This window comes from Myotis nattereri (assembly GCF_964212035.1).
Source record: "Myotis nattereri genome assembly, chromosome: 11".
NCBI classification, from domain to species: domain Eukaryota; kingdom Metazoa; phylum Chordata; class Mammalia; order Chiroptera; family Vespertilionidae; genus Myotis; species Myotis nattereri.
In genome coordinates, this window is record NC_138086.1 from 7280638 (window position 1) to 7295290 (window position 14653).

At 42.7% G+C, this 14653-nt stretch overlaps 1 protein-coding gene across 1 annotated transcript; it reads left to right on the forward strand.

Annotated features, from left to right (window-relative positions):
- Positions 1 to 1042: 1042 nt before the first annotated feature.
- Positions 1043 to 10698, forward strand: LOC308527386 (GTPase IMAP family member 7-like). Its single transcript, XM_081102707.1, has 3 exons — positions 1043 to 1120; positions 8599 to 9257; positions 9775 to 10698. The coding sequence occupies exons 2-3, from the start codon at positions 8637 to 8639 to the stop codon at positions 9853 to 9855; spliced, it is 702 nt and encodes a 233-aa protein (XP_080958833.1). The 5' UTR covers positions 1043 to 1120; positions 8599 to 8636; the 3' UTR covers positions 9856 to 10698.
- Positions 10699 to 14653: the final 3955 nt, after the last annotated feature.

A 14653-nucleotide genomic window follows, 5' to 3' on the forward strand; every position in this document is an offset into this window, starting at 1 on the left:
ATACGTCAGGTGATCAAAGTCATTCATACAAATAATTGGTCCAATAATATGGCCATTTACGCCATCATTTCCATATCTGTCTGCTTCCCTCCATTGGTAGCAACATTATTGTGCTCTACTTCATGCCACATCTGGTCCCCTTAGTACCTATCCTCAAGCTTAAGCATTGACTAACCCACTTTCTTAATCCAGTGAAGCAAAATGTGTAATCAAAATTTAATATATTTGTGGTGATGCAACAGAGAACTAGAACATCTAGTCAACCATGAGAGATTCAACAGTCTGCCTCTCACCTGGAAACAATTTCTAGATCCTTTTGGATTCATCCACTGGTAAATCTAAAATAAGCTGCCTCAGTCTGGGCCTGGAGAGGGAGAAGGTAGGAAGGCAGTGAGAGAAGGTTGCACCTACTCCCTGGGTGCATCTTTATATGTCATGCAATGTAGACTTTTAACCCTGCAAGAACCACATGAAAAAGCAAACAAACAAACAAACAAACGCAGAGAGAGTGTGATCATTAGGAGACTTTTCCCAGGCCTCTCCTTCCTTGTTTCCCCTTGGCTCTCAATGGTTTATACTTCTTTGGCTTTGTACCTGAGTTTTGTCAATTTCTGAATGAGTAAATTGAGATGCTCCTAAAAGAGTAGACTCAAAACCCATATTGCACCATCACTAGCGAGATCCGATGGTAAACCCAGTCCCATGTCCAACTTTCTTTTTCCAGAATGACCCCGCAGTCTCTCTCTGCACCAGGGAAGGTGATAGACACTGTGCCTGGCCTTTTAGGGCAAGATTTATGTCATTTATTAAGGGCCTTTGGATCCACTACCATAACCCAAAACACCAAATATGCATTAGCTTTGGTAATTTTGGTACAGGAGCAAGCCCAGGGAGGAAATGGTTTCAAGTTGGCAAAATTGAAACACCCACCAATTTAGGGGAAATATTACTGTCTCTTTAAAGGCAAACAGTTCCTCCACTGGCTCCACCCAATCTGAGCTTCCTGGCTCAGTGGTTTAAGAGGGTGTGAACACTTTTTCTTCACAGTTAAAACAAAAGCACCAGCTGGAAGAGTGTCTTTGGAGAAAATTTGAGAACTCATCAACTGGTTGAAAAGAAGGTGAGTCTGGCTGAGAAGCAAGCCGAAGGATTAGAGTTGTTGGGGAAGTAGGTCCATGGAGCGTACATGGTGTGGGTTCTGGGCCCAGGAAGGACCAGGTACTGTGCCAGAAGCACAGAGGAAGCAGAGGGGAATATTGTCAGGGGGCATGCTGTAGGAGGGGGGGCGGAGGGAGTCAGGAGCTTTATTAGCACAATGTTACATGTCTCATATTGAACAGGACACATTTGTGCTGACTGGCGCACCTTCATGCATTTGCTGCTCTGATACACACTGAGGGCTGCCTGACAAGCCCTCCTTTTCCCTGGACAGGAAATGAGTGTCCCCAAGGCAGGTCTTCAGAGCTTGCAGGCAATTTAGAGACTGACCTGTCTAACTCCTTCCTTTTACTGAAAATGAAGCAGGATTCCGGAGAGTGTGGTGACTCTAGGGCAGGGGTGGGCAAACTTTTTGACTCGAGGACCACAATGGGTTCTTAAACTGGACCGGAGGGCCGGAACAAAAGCATGGATGGAGTGTTTGTGTGAACTAATATAAATTCAAAGTAAACATCATTACATAAAAGGGTACGGTCTATTTTTTTATTTTTAGTTTTATTCATTCCAAATGGGCTGGATCCGGCCCGCGGGCCGTAGTTTGCCCACGGCTGCTCTAGGGCTTGCCCACATCACTAAGGCCAGAGGAAATCCGCACTGCAGTTTGCAGAATCCTTTCCATCATTTAGCAGAGAGAAGCTCTGACCTGAGCACTGTGACATGTGAGGTGAGGACAGGGTGTCATGGGTAGAGGTTGGCTATTCTGCATGAACAATGATCTGAAACCCTCCAGGAAAGAGTGTGGACCTCTTCCCTGGCCTCTCTTGATCTAGCTCTGATTCAATGTAATATTAGAAGCCTGGGTCTGAGAAACACTGAGAGGAGGCCGTTGTGTGCCGTGGTTAGGAGGAAGGTGGTAGTCAGACAGACTTTGAATTTGATGCCTGCTCTGCTCAGTACCTGTTAGCACTGTGACCTTGGGCAAGTGTCTCAGCATTTCAAGGCACATCAGTGTCTTTATTTTAAAAGTTAAAATAATAAAATTAGCTTTTTGCAGGTTATTATGGGGGAGTAGGTGAGATAATGTACAAAAAATTATCAGCATGTTTGGTAGTGTCATCAGTGATTGTATTACACACATATCAATTTTTTTATAGTTGAAAAATGTTAATTTACTCAAAGATAAATGAGCAATACAAGGAACTTACTTCCATGTACCTAGACCAAGCTTCCACAATTATTAAGTGATGCCAATCTTGTTTCATCTATATACTCACTACTCCCCAGCCACCCCGCATTATTTTGAAGCAAATATCACTGTTTCATTTTATCAGTAAATCTTTGTAACCATTTAAAAATATGACCATAATCAGACTTCAAAAGGCAAATAGAATTTTTTACAAAGTTCCCAGTTGCCTTCAGATTTCCCTGATTGTGTCATAATTTAAAAAACTGTTTGATGTTGTATCCAATTAAGATTCATAAATTGAAAATGTTTGGTTTCTCTGACGTTTAATTTAATATATAGCTTTCTCACCTTCCCTGTTTCTTTCTGGAAAATTTCTCTGTGTAAGAAGGAGGATGTCTTTTTCCCAAAAGAACCAGACAGTTTACATTTTGTTGATTAACATTCTCACGGTGTCATTTCACCTGCTTTTCTAGTTCCAGTGTTTTGTGGGAACTTATATTTGAGGAGAGGCTTGATCTGACTCAGGTTTGATTATTTGGTGGGAATACATCATAGGTTCAGCTGTAAACTTCCCTCAGAAGAACATAATGTTTGGTTGTCTCTCATTCTTTGACAGTAATCGACATTAATGATGGCCTAAATTTCATTAAGGGTCAGAAGGGATTGTTAGGTCCCTGAAGAGGAACACACCAGGCCAGAGTGGTGAGGGATTATGAATTTATTCAATCATCTTCACAGGAGGTGGCTGAGCCTGGATGGCTCCAGCCCCCAGTGATTGGAGTCAGAGGCTTTTAAAGGAGTTTTGGTGGGCTTTTTCTGGGCGGAGACTTCTTTATTCATACCCAGAAGGGAGATAATGGAACGTGGTCAACTCAAGTGAAATATGGTCTCAGCAAAGGGAATGTCCATAGTGAAATAGCCTGAAAAGCCAGTTCCCGGGGGGAGGGGTAGTGATTCAATTACTAGATCAAACCTAACAGTGATGATATCAAATCCTATCATTCTTCCCTTAGTTATTAGACCAGTGGTTCTCAACCTTCTGGCCCTTTAAATACAGTTCCTCATGTTGTGACCCAACCATAAAATTATTTTCGTTGCTACTTCATAACTGTAATGTTGCTACTGTTATTAATCGTAATGTAAATATCTGATATGCAGGCAGGCAACTCCTGTGAAAGGGTTGTTTGACCGCCAAAGGGGTTGCAACCCACAGGTTGAGAACTGCTGTATTAGATGGAAAAAATCTTATAAAAAGAAAGTTCCCTCCAAGCATTCTCTCATTTCCAAGAAGTACAGTTGTATCTGAAAGACAAGATACATGCTCAATTCTTTCCCTTTATTTGCCAATGTTGATAAAAAGAAGATTCTTTCCTAGCACACTTCCAAGGGAGTGATTGACTATTATAAGTAGGAGGCCTTGTTATGAACTCATGTATTTTAAGATATCTGATATATTTTGATTCATTGGTGTAATTATCGATGCTCACATTGCCCCATCCATGTCCAGTTGCATTCTCTTGAGGTTGGCTCTTAAGTCCTTTCCATGAGATCCCAGTGATTTTTGAGAGCATCCTGGCTTTCTTGTTGTCAAGAGAGTGAAGGCTCAACTGAAGCATTTTTTCTGCCTATTCCTAGAATCAGTAGTTTATTTATAAAACCCTAATTTTTTGGTGGGAAATGGCATTTGGAAACCACACTCTAGGCACTAAGGGTGGTCATTGTCACCGGGCTCATTATTATCTCTATTCCTTTTCAATGGACTTCAAATTGCACATTCATACACACACACACACACACACACACACACACACACACCCACACACACGCGCGCGCACACACGAATAGGATTTTTGAAAGCAATGTTTTTCGGGTTATTTTTTTTAAAAAACTTAAGTTAATACCACTAAAGATGGACAATGAAATTATTGCTTTTTTAAGTCTCTTGGACCAATTCCTTATATGGTTCATCCACCCCACAATATACAATTAGATTTGTTTGCCATTTGATTTTGGTTTTAGTATTTAAAATATATTTTTTTGTATAATTATGTAAGTTACCTACATGGTTTCAAGATAAAATCTATGAAATCTTAGTGTAACCAAGAAACCCAGTTTCCAGATTCTGTCCCTGTCCCCTCCACCCTGCTTCTCCCATCCCCATGTAAGTAAACTTTTGTTGATTTAGTTTTCAGAGTATCCTGCCATTGCCTTTTGATATATATGAAAAAGATATGTGTTATATTTTATATATGTAGTGCATATCCTCCTAATTAGAGAAATGATAGGTCAACTCCACATTATTTTCTTCACTTTCTTTTTTCCACTTAATGATGTATCCTGGGGACCTCTCCATGCTTGTATAGAGAGACACATTACTTTCACAGTTGGATAGTCCTTCACTGTGCGAATATACCTTAGATAATTCAACCAGTCCCTACTGATGGCCATTTGACAGGTTTTTGGTGTTTTGCTAATACAAATAATGATGCAATAAATAGCCTGATGTGTCATTTTTGTCAGTGTAGTTAAGGGATAAATATTAAAATGGGGAATTGGCAATTAATGAGAAAATGCATATGTACTTTTGCAGGACAGTGCTGACTTCCCTTCTGTAGGATTTGGACTGTTTTTCCATTCTCACCAGCCATGCAGGAGAGGACCTGCTTCCCTCATAACTTTGCCAACAGATTATGCTAGCAAACATTTAGACTTTTGCCAGACCTGGAGGTGTCAAATAGTATCTCACCTCAGAAATAGAGGTGTAAGTTAATTAATATTTTTAGTGAATTTATTTTTTGTGTTTTGATTTATTTTTCTCTGAGTGTATGTTAATGTATTTTTATATATTCAAGGTACATTTAAATTCATTTTTCTCTGAATGTTTATTCCCATCTTCATATTCTACCAAGTTGCTGTTATTTGGTTTCTGTACTTTTTTTTTTTTAATATATTTTATTGATTTTTCACAGAGAGGAAGGGAGAGAGATAGAGAGTTAGAAACATCGATGAGAGAGAAACATCGATCAGCTGCCTCCTGCACATCTTCCACCGGGGATGTGCCCGCAACCCAGGTGCATGCCCCTGACCGGAATCGAACCCGGGACCTTTCAGTCCGCAGGCCGACGCTCTATCCACTGAGCAAAACCGGTTTTGGCAGGTTTCTGTACTTTTTAATTGTCTGTATCTAACAGAAACATTTACCCCCTTTGTTGTAAGCTGAAAAATATTACTGTACCTACTTTTAAATTTTTGTTTTAATTTTTCAAACATGTCTTTTGTCCCACATTATCTGTAATATTTTTATGTAATCACACTTATTCATCTTTTTCCTTGCTCTATTTCAAATCTTAGAAATATTTTCCTTACCTCCAGATTACAAATAAGTCACCATGTGTGTTTTTTCTTTTATTTACATGCATTTTTTTTTTTTTACATTTAAACTTCTCATCTGCTTGCAATTTGAATGATATGAGGCAATGGATGCAATTTTATCTTTTTTCTGTAGGGTTATACAGTTACCCCAAAGTTACATCTTTGGCCTCTTTGATGTGGTATGCTGCTATATTGAATCTAACTGTAACATAGTGTCATTGAATTGAATATAAATGAATAATATATGATTAATTTGGTCTCTTTCTGAATTTTTTGTTTGTGATTCACTGTTCTCTCTATTCGTATTACAAAATCACACTTCTGTAATTGTAGAAACTACAAATGCTTGACTCCTGGTAAAGCTAGTCCTTCCTCCTTTTTCATTTTCTTGATAGTGCTGAATAACTTTCTTTTTTCTTCATCCAAATGAACTTTGTAATCCACCATTTAACTTTATAATACACTATTTTTCACCTGCATGGAAAAAAAATGGTGATGATAAAAGTTTAAATTTACAGTTATCCTCCTATCTAATAAAAAAGAAACATGGTAATTAGCGTACGACCACTACCCTTCCCATTGGCTAATCAGGGCAATATGCAAATTAACTGCCAGCCAAGATGGCGGCTGGCAGCCAGGCAGCTTGAAACTAACATGAGGCTTGCTTGCTTCAGTGACGGAGGACTCCAACGTTCCCTGCCTGCCACTGCAGGCCTCTGAGCTGCAACTCTAAGCAACTATGTAACAAATATAGAAGCTAAACAAAACCCCAGAAACCTGCTTTAGTCCTTCGGGCTTCAGCCAGCAGGATCACAACATTGTTTCAAATACAGAAGGTAAACAAAGGCCAGAAACCTGCTTTCAGCAGCGGAGGCCTAAGAGCTGGAGCCAAGCCTCAAAGCTAAAGCTGGCCCAGAATTAAAAAAAAAAAAGAAAAAAAGGAGCGGTTGGGAGCTTCAGTCACCCGCCAGCCTGAAAACAGCCCTCAGCTCCTCACCCAGACTGGCCAGGCACCCCAGTGGGGACCCCCAACCTGAAGGGTGTATGACCAGCTGCAAACAGCCATCATCCTCTCACCCAGGCTGACCAGACACCCCAGTGGGGACCCCCACCCTGAAGGGTGTATGACCAGCTGCAAACAGCCATCATCCTCTCACCCAGGCTGGCCAGGCACCCCTGTGGGGACCCCCACCCTGATCCAGGACATCCTTCAGGGCAAACCAGCCGGCCCCCACCCATGCACCAGGCCTCTATGCTATATAGTAAAAGGGTAATATGCCTCCCAGCACCAGGATCAGTGGAGCCGAGAGGCCTCCTGGCACCGGGATCAGTGTGACAGGGGGCAGTGCCCAAAACCCCTGATCGCCCTGTGGCTCTGTGTGTGACAGGGGGCGGGGCCACAACCTCCCTATCTGCCCTGCTCTGTTTGTGACAGGGGAAGGCACCCCAACCCCCTGATCAGCCCTGCTCTGTGCCTGATAGGGGGGAGCTCCCCAACCCCATGATCGCCCTGCGGCTCTGTGTGTGACAGGGTGCAGCGCCTCAATCCCCACCCCACAGGCCCTGCTCTGTGTGTGATGGGGGCAGTGCCCCAACCCCCTGATCGGCCCTGCTCTGTGTGTGACGAGGTAGAGCCATAACCTCCCCATCGGCCCTGCCCTGAGTGTGACAATGGCAGCACCCCAACCCCCTGATCGGCCCTGCTCTGTGGGTGATAGAAGGTGGTGCCCCAACCCCCTGATCCGCCCTGCTCTGTGTGTGACAGGGGGTGGTGCCCCAGCTCCCCTATCGGCCCTACTCTGTAAGTGACAGGGTACGGGGCCCCAACCCCCCTGATGGGCCCTGCTCTGTGCATGACAGGGGGCAGCGCCACAACCCCCTGATTGGCCCTGCTCTGTGCGTGACAGGGGGTGGCGCCGCAACCTCCCCACTGACTCTGCCTTGAGTGTGACAGGGGGCAGTCCCCAACCCCCCAATCAGCCCTACCCTGAGTGTGACTGAGGGTGGCATCACAACCTCCCAATCCGCCCTGCTCTGTGCATGACAGGGGAAGGCACCCCAACTCCCCAATCGGCCCTGCTCTGAGCCCAACCAGGGGCTGCACCTAGGGATTGGGCCTGCCCTTTGCCACCCGGGAGCAGGCCTAAGCCAGCAGGTTGTTATCTCCCGAGGGGTCCCAGACTACGAGAGGGCACAGGCCGGGCTGAGGGACCCCCCCCCCCACCAGTGCACAAATTTTTGTGCACCGGGCCTCTAGTATAAAATAATGTTAGAGAAGTACCTACTTTTTCTTCATCCCAAAACTTTATAACCTACTATTTGAACTTTATAATCCACCCTTTTTTAGCTACAGGGAAAAAGTGATCATAAAAAATTTAAGTTTATAAAATCATGTTAGATAATTATCTATTAATTCCAGTGTATAAAATGCTTTAAACATGGATCAGTTGTGAATTTAGTCAACTGTCTTGACTGCATTAGATAATTTTCTACATCTATTAATAAGATGTGTTGTAACAAATTTTGGTATAAATATTTCCAAATGAGACATGCCTCTAGATTTATTTATTGGTCAAATCTCTGTTAGCCTTTAGGATCAATATCACACTTGATTCAGAGAAAGAATTGAAAGATTTCCCTCTTTTTTATATGATCAGGAATAGCTCACATAACATCGAGATGATCAGATTTGTAGAGGTTTAAGTGAGTTTTTCTGTGATAGCACCTGGACCTTGTACTCCATTATGGAAAAACTCTGCTTTATTATTTTTTCCATATGAATAATACACCAGTACAAATTTTCAGGGAGGACAAGAACAAAGAAAAGAGGTTTGGGGATAGTCCCCACTTACCTAAGTACCCTTCTCATTCCCTTTCTTAAGGTCTTGTTGGTACCTGCATCTCAGAGCCTCTTGAGAAGATGGCTGGCCTTCAGGACAACACTCTGAGGATTGTTCTGGTGGGGAAAACCGGAAATGGAAAAAGTGCAACAGCAAACTCCATCCTTGGGAAAAATGCATTTGAGTCTAAAATTGCTGCCCATGCTGTTACCAAGAACTGTATGAAAGCAGAGGGACAATGGGAGGGGAGAAACCTTCTTGTTGTGGACACCCCAGGGCTCTTTGACACCAAGGAGAAACTGATGACCACCTGTGAGGAAATCAGCAGGTGTGTCCTCCTCTCCTACCCTGGGCCTCACGCCATCATCCTGGTTCTACAGCTGGGCCGCTACACAGAGGAGGAGCAGAAAACGGTTACATTGATCAAGGCCATCTTTGGGGAAGAGGCCATGAAGAACATGATCATCTTGTTCACTCGCAAAGATGGTTTGGGTGATCAGAAACTGATTGACTTTTTAAAGGAGGCAGACAACCTGCAAAGTATCATCCAGGAGTGTGGGAACCGCTGCTGTGCCTTCAATAACGAGCAAAGGGCAGCTGAGGCTGCGAAGGAAGCTCAACGGCAGGAGCTGGTGGAGCTGATAGAGAAAATGGTGCAGAAGAACGGAGGGGCTCACTTTTCTGCTCCCATCTACAAGGAGGTAGGGAAAAAGCTGAAACAACAGGTAGAGGCCTTGAAGATAATCTATGAAGGTCAATTACAGAAGGAAACTAAATTAGTTGAAGATCTATGTGCGCAGGGGAAAATATCAAAGCAAGAAATTGAGAAGGAAAAAATAATCTATGTTGAGATCCATAAGGAAAAAATCAAAAATATTGAGGAAGAAGCTAAAAGAAATATATTTGGAGATATCGTCAAAAGAGTTTGGAGTGTACTTTCAGGAATATGGAATAAGTTTTGGAAATAATGTAAATTTTATTTTTGTTTCTTAATTTACTATGATTTGTTAATGTGGTTAATTGTATTTTCCAAAGATGACTACAACAATATATTCTATCCCACTCATTTCTTCTTATAATCAGTTTGTTTTTCTTTCAGTTGAATTATAGGGTTTGGCCCTTACCTTGAAATTCAATGTGCTTTGTGACTGCTTTGACAACTACTGTGTGATTGTGACTTCAAAAGTGAGATAGGGAAAATGCCTCTTTGCTCCCTAGGGTTTGTGGACTTGGCACTTGGCCACCATGTGGGAAGGAAGCCCAGGTTGCCCATTGAGAGGCCACATGAAGAGAACTTGAAGTCACTGGCCCACTCCCCTGGCTGGTCTTTCATCTGCCAGCAGAACCAACTTGCCAGCCCTGCATGTGGGGCAACATGGAAGCAGATTTTCCAGCTGCCAACTGAGCCACCTCAGATGAAGCAGCAAAGAGCAAAGATGGGCCACCCCCCCCCCCCCGCATCCTGCCCAGATTGCAGATTCATGAGAAAAAATAAAGAGTGTTGTTGGTTTAAACAACTAGACTTTAGGATGGTTTGTTATGCTGTGACAGTAACCACCAGCATCTTCCCGGCTCACTCACCACCAATACCCACCATGCTAACAAATGGAAGAAGTTACACAATTGGCATAATCAGGCAATAATATATTACGAAGAGTTAACAGACTCAATTTAGAAAAATGCAAATGAGAAATCCTTCATGTGTCAAGTGTTAGCACCACTGGTGATGCACATTATTTCAGTCCACGTCTGTGTGCACCTTGTTAGTGAAGCAGCAGGCTTCTCCAGCAAGATGTTCTGTGGTCCCTGTGAGGCAGGATAGTAAGAAGCTAGGAAAATTCCTGGACAAATGGAATGGGGAAACTGAGATGAGAAATTTTAACTGTTTGGGAGGCTTGTAGCCAGCTTGTTAATCACAAGACCTCATCTTCCCCAACAAAGGGCACTTGAGAGCAAATGTTTTATGTCTAGTCCCTAACCAGAGAATACATAGCTCACATCACTCTGGTCTGGGAAGTAGAGCACAAAGAACCAGTTCATGCCATTTATACCAGCTAAACCCAAGGGCAGATGAAGTCACAAAAACCACATTAAAACAAGGCACAACTAAGATAAAATAAAATAGTAAAACAGACCAACGAATAATCCAAAACTCCCCTATACACTTACCTTGATGCATCAGCATATTAAAAATGCACCTGGACAGCTGATTAGGAAAAAAAAAAGGAAAAATGTCATCAGGACAAAAACTTGCTCTAGCACAGGCCCATGCCCTGTACCAGGCATGAACTTTTTATTTGTTCCTAAAATCTATGGATCCCCATGAGGGACTTGCAGCCAGCAGAGCAGTGGGCAGTGGCAGCTGCACCCAGTCTCAGCCCCTGATCCTGTCTACAAGACCCCCCTTTCCCTGACTTCCCAGTGAACTAAAGCAGTCCCACCTTGACTCACTTCTTTCCTATAACATTTCTAGGGAGCCAAAGCAGCCCCAGCTTGGTTCTCTCCTATTGTTTCTTCTACCCTAAACCCTTCCTGGGTTTCACTGTCCCCAGTTTTAATAAACATCCTCTTTCCTGCACCAAGTCACACATTATGGGCAAGTCCCTGTCTGGTAACACATGGATGTTTGGAAGTTGCCAAATTCTCTTGTTGATTTTCTCTCTTTTCTTTGTTAGGTGCCATCCTAAAACGTCCCTGACTATAACTTAAAAATCTCTACTGTGTGAGGCAGGGGGTCCCGCGGGGGTGAGGACGACAGAGTCCTAACGAAGCATGCCTGACTCCGGAGATCTGTTCAAGACAGAGATCTGAGTTTATTGATTAAGTGCAGCAACATATATAACATTCCAGACCAATCAGAAGTTTACACCATCCTTAGGGCAACCAATGGTAGGAAAGATCAGGGTACTATGTAGGGGCTCTAGGGGGCTTACTCAGGCGGGCGCTGCCACTTCCCAGTGTGCCCAGGAAGTTTGTATAGGCGGAGTGTGCTCACGCCATTGCATCTGCCACTGCACTGAGATAAATCTCCTGAGCTCTTCCCACATCTCCCCCTTCTTTTCTTTTTTTTTAAAATATATTTTATTGATTTTTTACAGAGAGGAAGGGAGAGAGATAGAGAGTTAGAAACATCGATGAGAGAGAAACATCGATCAGCTGCCTCCTGCACATCTCCTACTGAGGATGTGCCCGCAACCCAGGTACATGCCCTTGACCGGAATCGAACCTGGGACCTTTCAGTCCGCAGGCCGATGCTCTATCCACTGAGCCAAACCGGTTTCTGCCCCCTTGTTTTCTTATTAGCACCTGCTGGATGTGTATGATCATGGCTTGCTGGGCACTTAGCTTAAGGAGCATGTTGTATAAACAGCAAAATAATACTATTTCTATGATGAATCCTACTATCATGATTCCCCAAATGAGGAGGTTGGCTGGGTTTAACCAGATAGTTAGACGGCTGAGGGCATCACTTAAGAAACTAAACTCAATGGCCTTTACTTGGGTATTATTGCATGAGGTGCTAGGTATATCCACCCTTGTCCCGGGGCAGTCCCATTATCTAGAGTCCACTTAAGGAGGTTAGGGCTACTGCTCTTAGCCCATACTGTCCCATTCTATGGCAATGAGTCCAGTTCTGCTCCGTCACAGGGTAAGTCCACAGAACAGTTAGACATTTGGACAGCGGGGAATTGTAGGCTGTCGGTGCTGACAGGCATGAGCACTCCTAGATGAGGTATGGCCGCCCATACATGTTGTGCTCACGCCTGAGAGTTCACTGTTATGATGGCACACATTAATAGGAATAATGTCCCTTCTGACGGATTGCCTTCTGGTGCCATGCATGCAGCTTGGTCTTGTAGATTCTTGATGTCTCCCCAGGTAATGTTGTGGGCTTTTCGATGTCTTGGTCGTCTCCGCCGCTGGGGCTGGCTGTCCTCTATGGTCAGGTCCTCCATTTCCTCTACTGGAGGTGATGGTGATGGTGGTCTACGGCTCATCGCTGGTGGTGCAGGGTTTGATGTTACGGGCAAGAATCCACGCGGAATTTTTCTCACCTTCTGGAAAAACACAAGCAAACCCTCTCCCTTGGGTTAAGAGTGGGTCAGGGCCCTTCCAAGCCCTGGTTAGTGGATCTCTCCACTGGACCAAGGCAAGAGGTGTTGGTATGTCTCTGAGACCTCCCCAATGTTTGAAAATGGGAGGAAGACAGTCGGGGGCAAAATGAAAATAATTGAGAGTTAATAGGGCCTGTTGTAATAGTTGTTGGGGCGTGCCTGTATTTCCCCCTCCTTTTTCTTTTTGAATCCGGGCTTTTAGTTCTTTGTTTTGTTGTTCTACTATGGCTTGTCCCTGTGGGTTGTATGGTATGCCAGTAACGTGCTTGATGTTATGTTTCATGAGGAATTGCTGAAAAGCCTCGCTAGTATAGTAGGGGCCAATATCTGTTTTAATTTTCCAAGGGAAGCCTAATGTTAAAAATGCTTCCTTGAGGGTTGCTATTGCGTGGCGAGTCTTTTCACCTGTGTGAACTTGAGCATACGTGGCTCCAGAGCAAGTGTCAATGATTACATGTACATGTTTGAGCCTACCAAAGCTTGGAATATGGGTCACATCTGCTTGCCATAAGGCATTGAGTTGGAGGCCCCAGGGGTTGACCCCTTGTGGCTGGAGGGGGCCTAAAGGCAATAGGGGGCCTCAGGTTTTGCATGCCCGTATGAGATGCTTGCAGCTAGAGAGGGTTAAATGAGGAAATAGCTTGTGCAAGTTAGCTGCCTCTATCTTTGGATTGTTTTTCCTCTTGTCTTCATAGCTGGAGCATTCCTGATAATTCCTCTCTGTTGCAGGAATCCACATCGTCTTGGAGTTGTTTTCTGAAAATATACAAATGTATTCTCCACCAAAGGTTAATAAAGGAAACTTTATTTGGAGTTCTATTTATTTTTGCTTAAATGAATTTCCTTTGGCTTATGTTGACACCACATAGGTTTTTCATGGGTGTCTTGCTGTTAGCATTATAAATAAAAAATTTTTCTAGATGTCAGTCTAGATAACTTTAAATTTTAATTTTTTGCGCAAAAATATGACTGCTTTAGGTTCATTGCATGTTAAGCAATTTTTTCATGAAATGAAAATTTTTGTTAATACTTCTTGAGCCAATTTTAATTAATCTGAAGACTTGATTACTATTTTACTGTAAAATTTAATACTTTAACAACAATTCTAGTTTACATTGTAAATATTAATGGAAATGATTATTTTGCATTTTTTTTAAATATATTTTATTGATTTTTTTACGGAGAGGAAGGGAGAGAGATAGAGAGTTAGAAACATCGATGAGAGAGAAACATCAATCAGCTGCCTCCTGCACATCCCCCGCTGGGGATATGCCCGCAACCCAGGTACATGCCCTTGACCGGAATCGAACCCGGGACCTTTCAGTCTGCAGGCCGACGCTCTATCCACTGAGCCAAACCGGTTTCGGCTATTTTGCATCTTTTGAGAAGGCTCTGAGCATTCCTGGTGTTAGGCTGGATTTAGATATAGGGAAGCTGCTGTTAGCCAAGTCTCTTTTATCTGGGAGATTTATGGTACTAGCTAGCCACTATGAAGCTTCAACCTCAGCATGAACAGAGAGCTCTTGTTGTTTTAAATTTTATCTTAAAATTCTGCTGTATTTTAAGAAATATTATATAAAATAACTTGTTTTGCCCCTTCTTAGAGGCAAAAATTTAAGATATGTATTTATTAATTTTAATTTAATAAAGCTTTCCATGTGATTTCAAGCACATTAAATTGGCTTTATTAAAAAATCCTTTAAGAAGAGAGAATAAACTTTTGAAAACATTTCAGGGCCCATGAAATATCTCAAAGTCATTCCTTGGTTATAGTACTTTTTGTAATTATTAAGAGATATTAATTAAATTAAAGCTGACAAGATTTTCTTTTTATACTTTAGGCATTTAGTTACCCCAATTATAATTTTTCCCAATTCAACTAGAACTTTAAACTTTTAGCTAGCAAGTTAAACATTCAGCATTTCTTTAGATTAATAAGAGTAGGTGCTTCCTTTTCTGTGTAATTTTAAGTATATTGTATT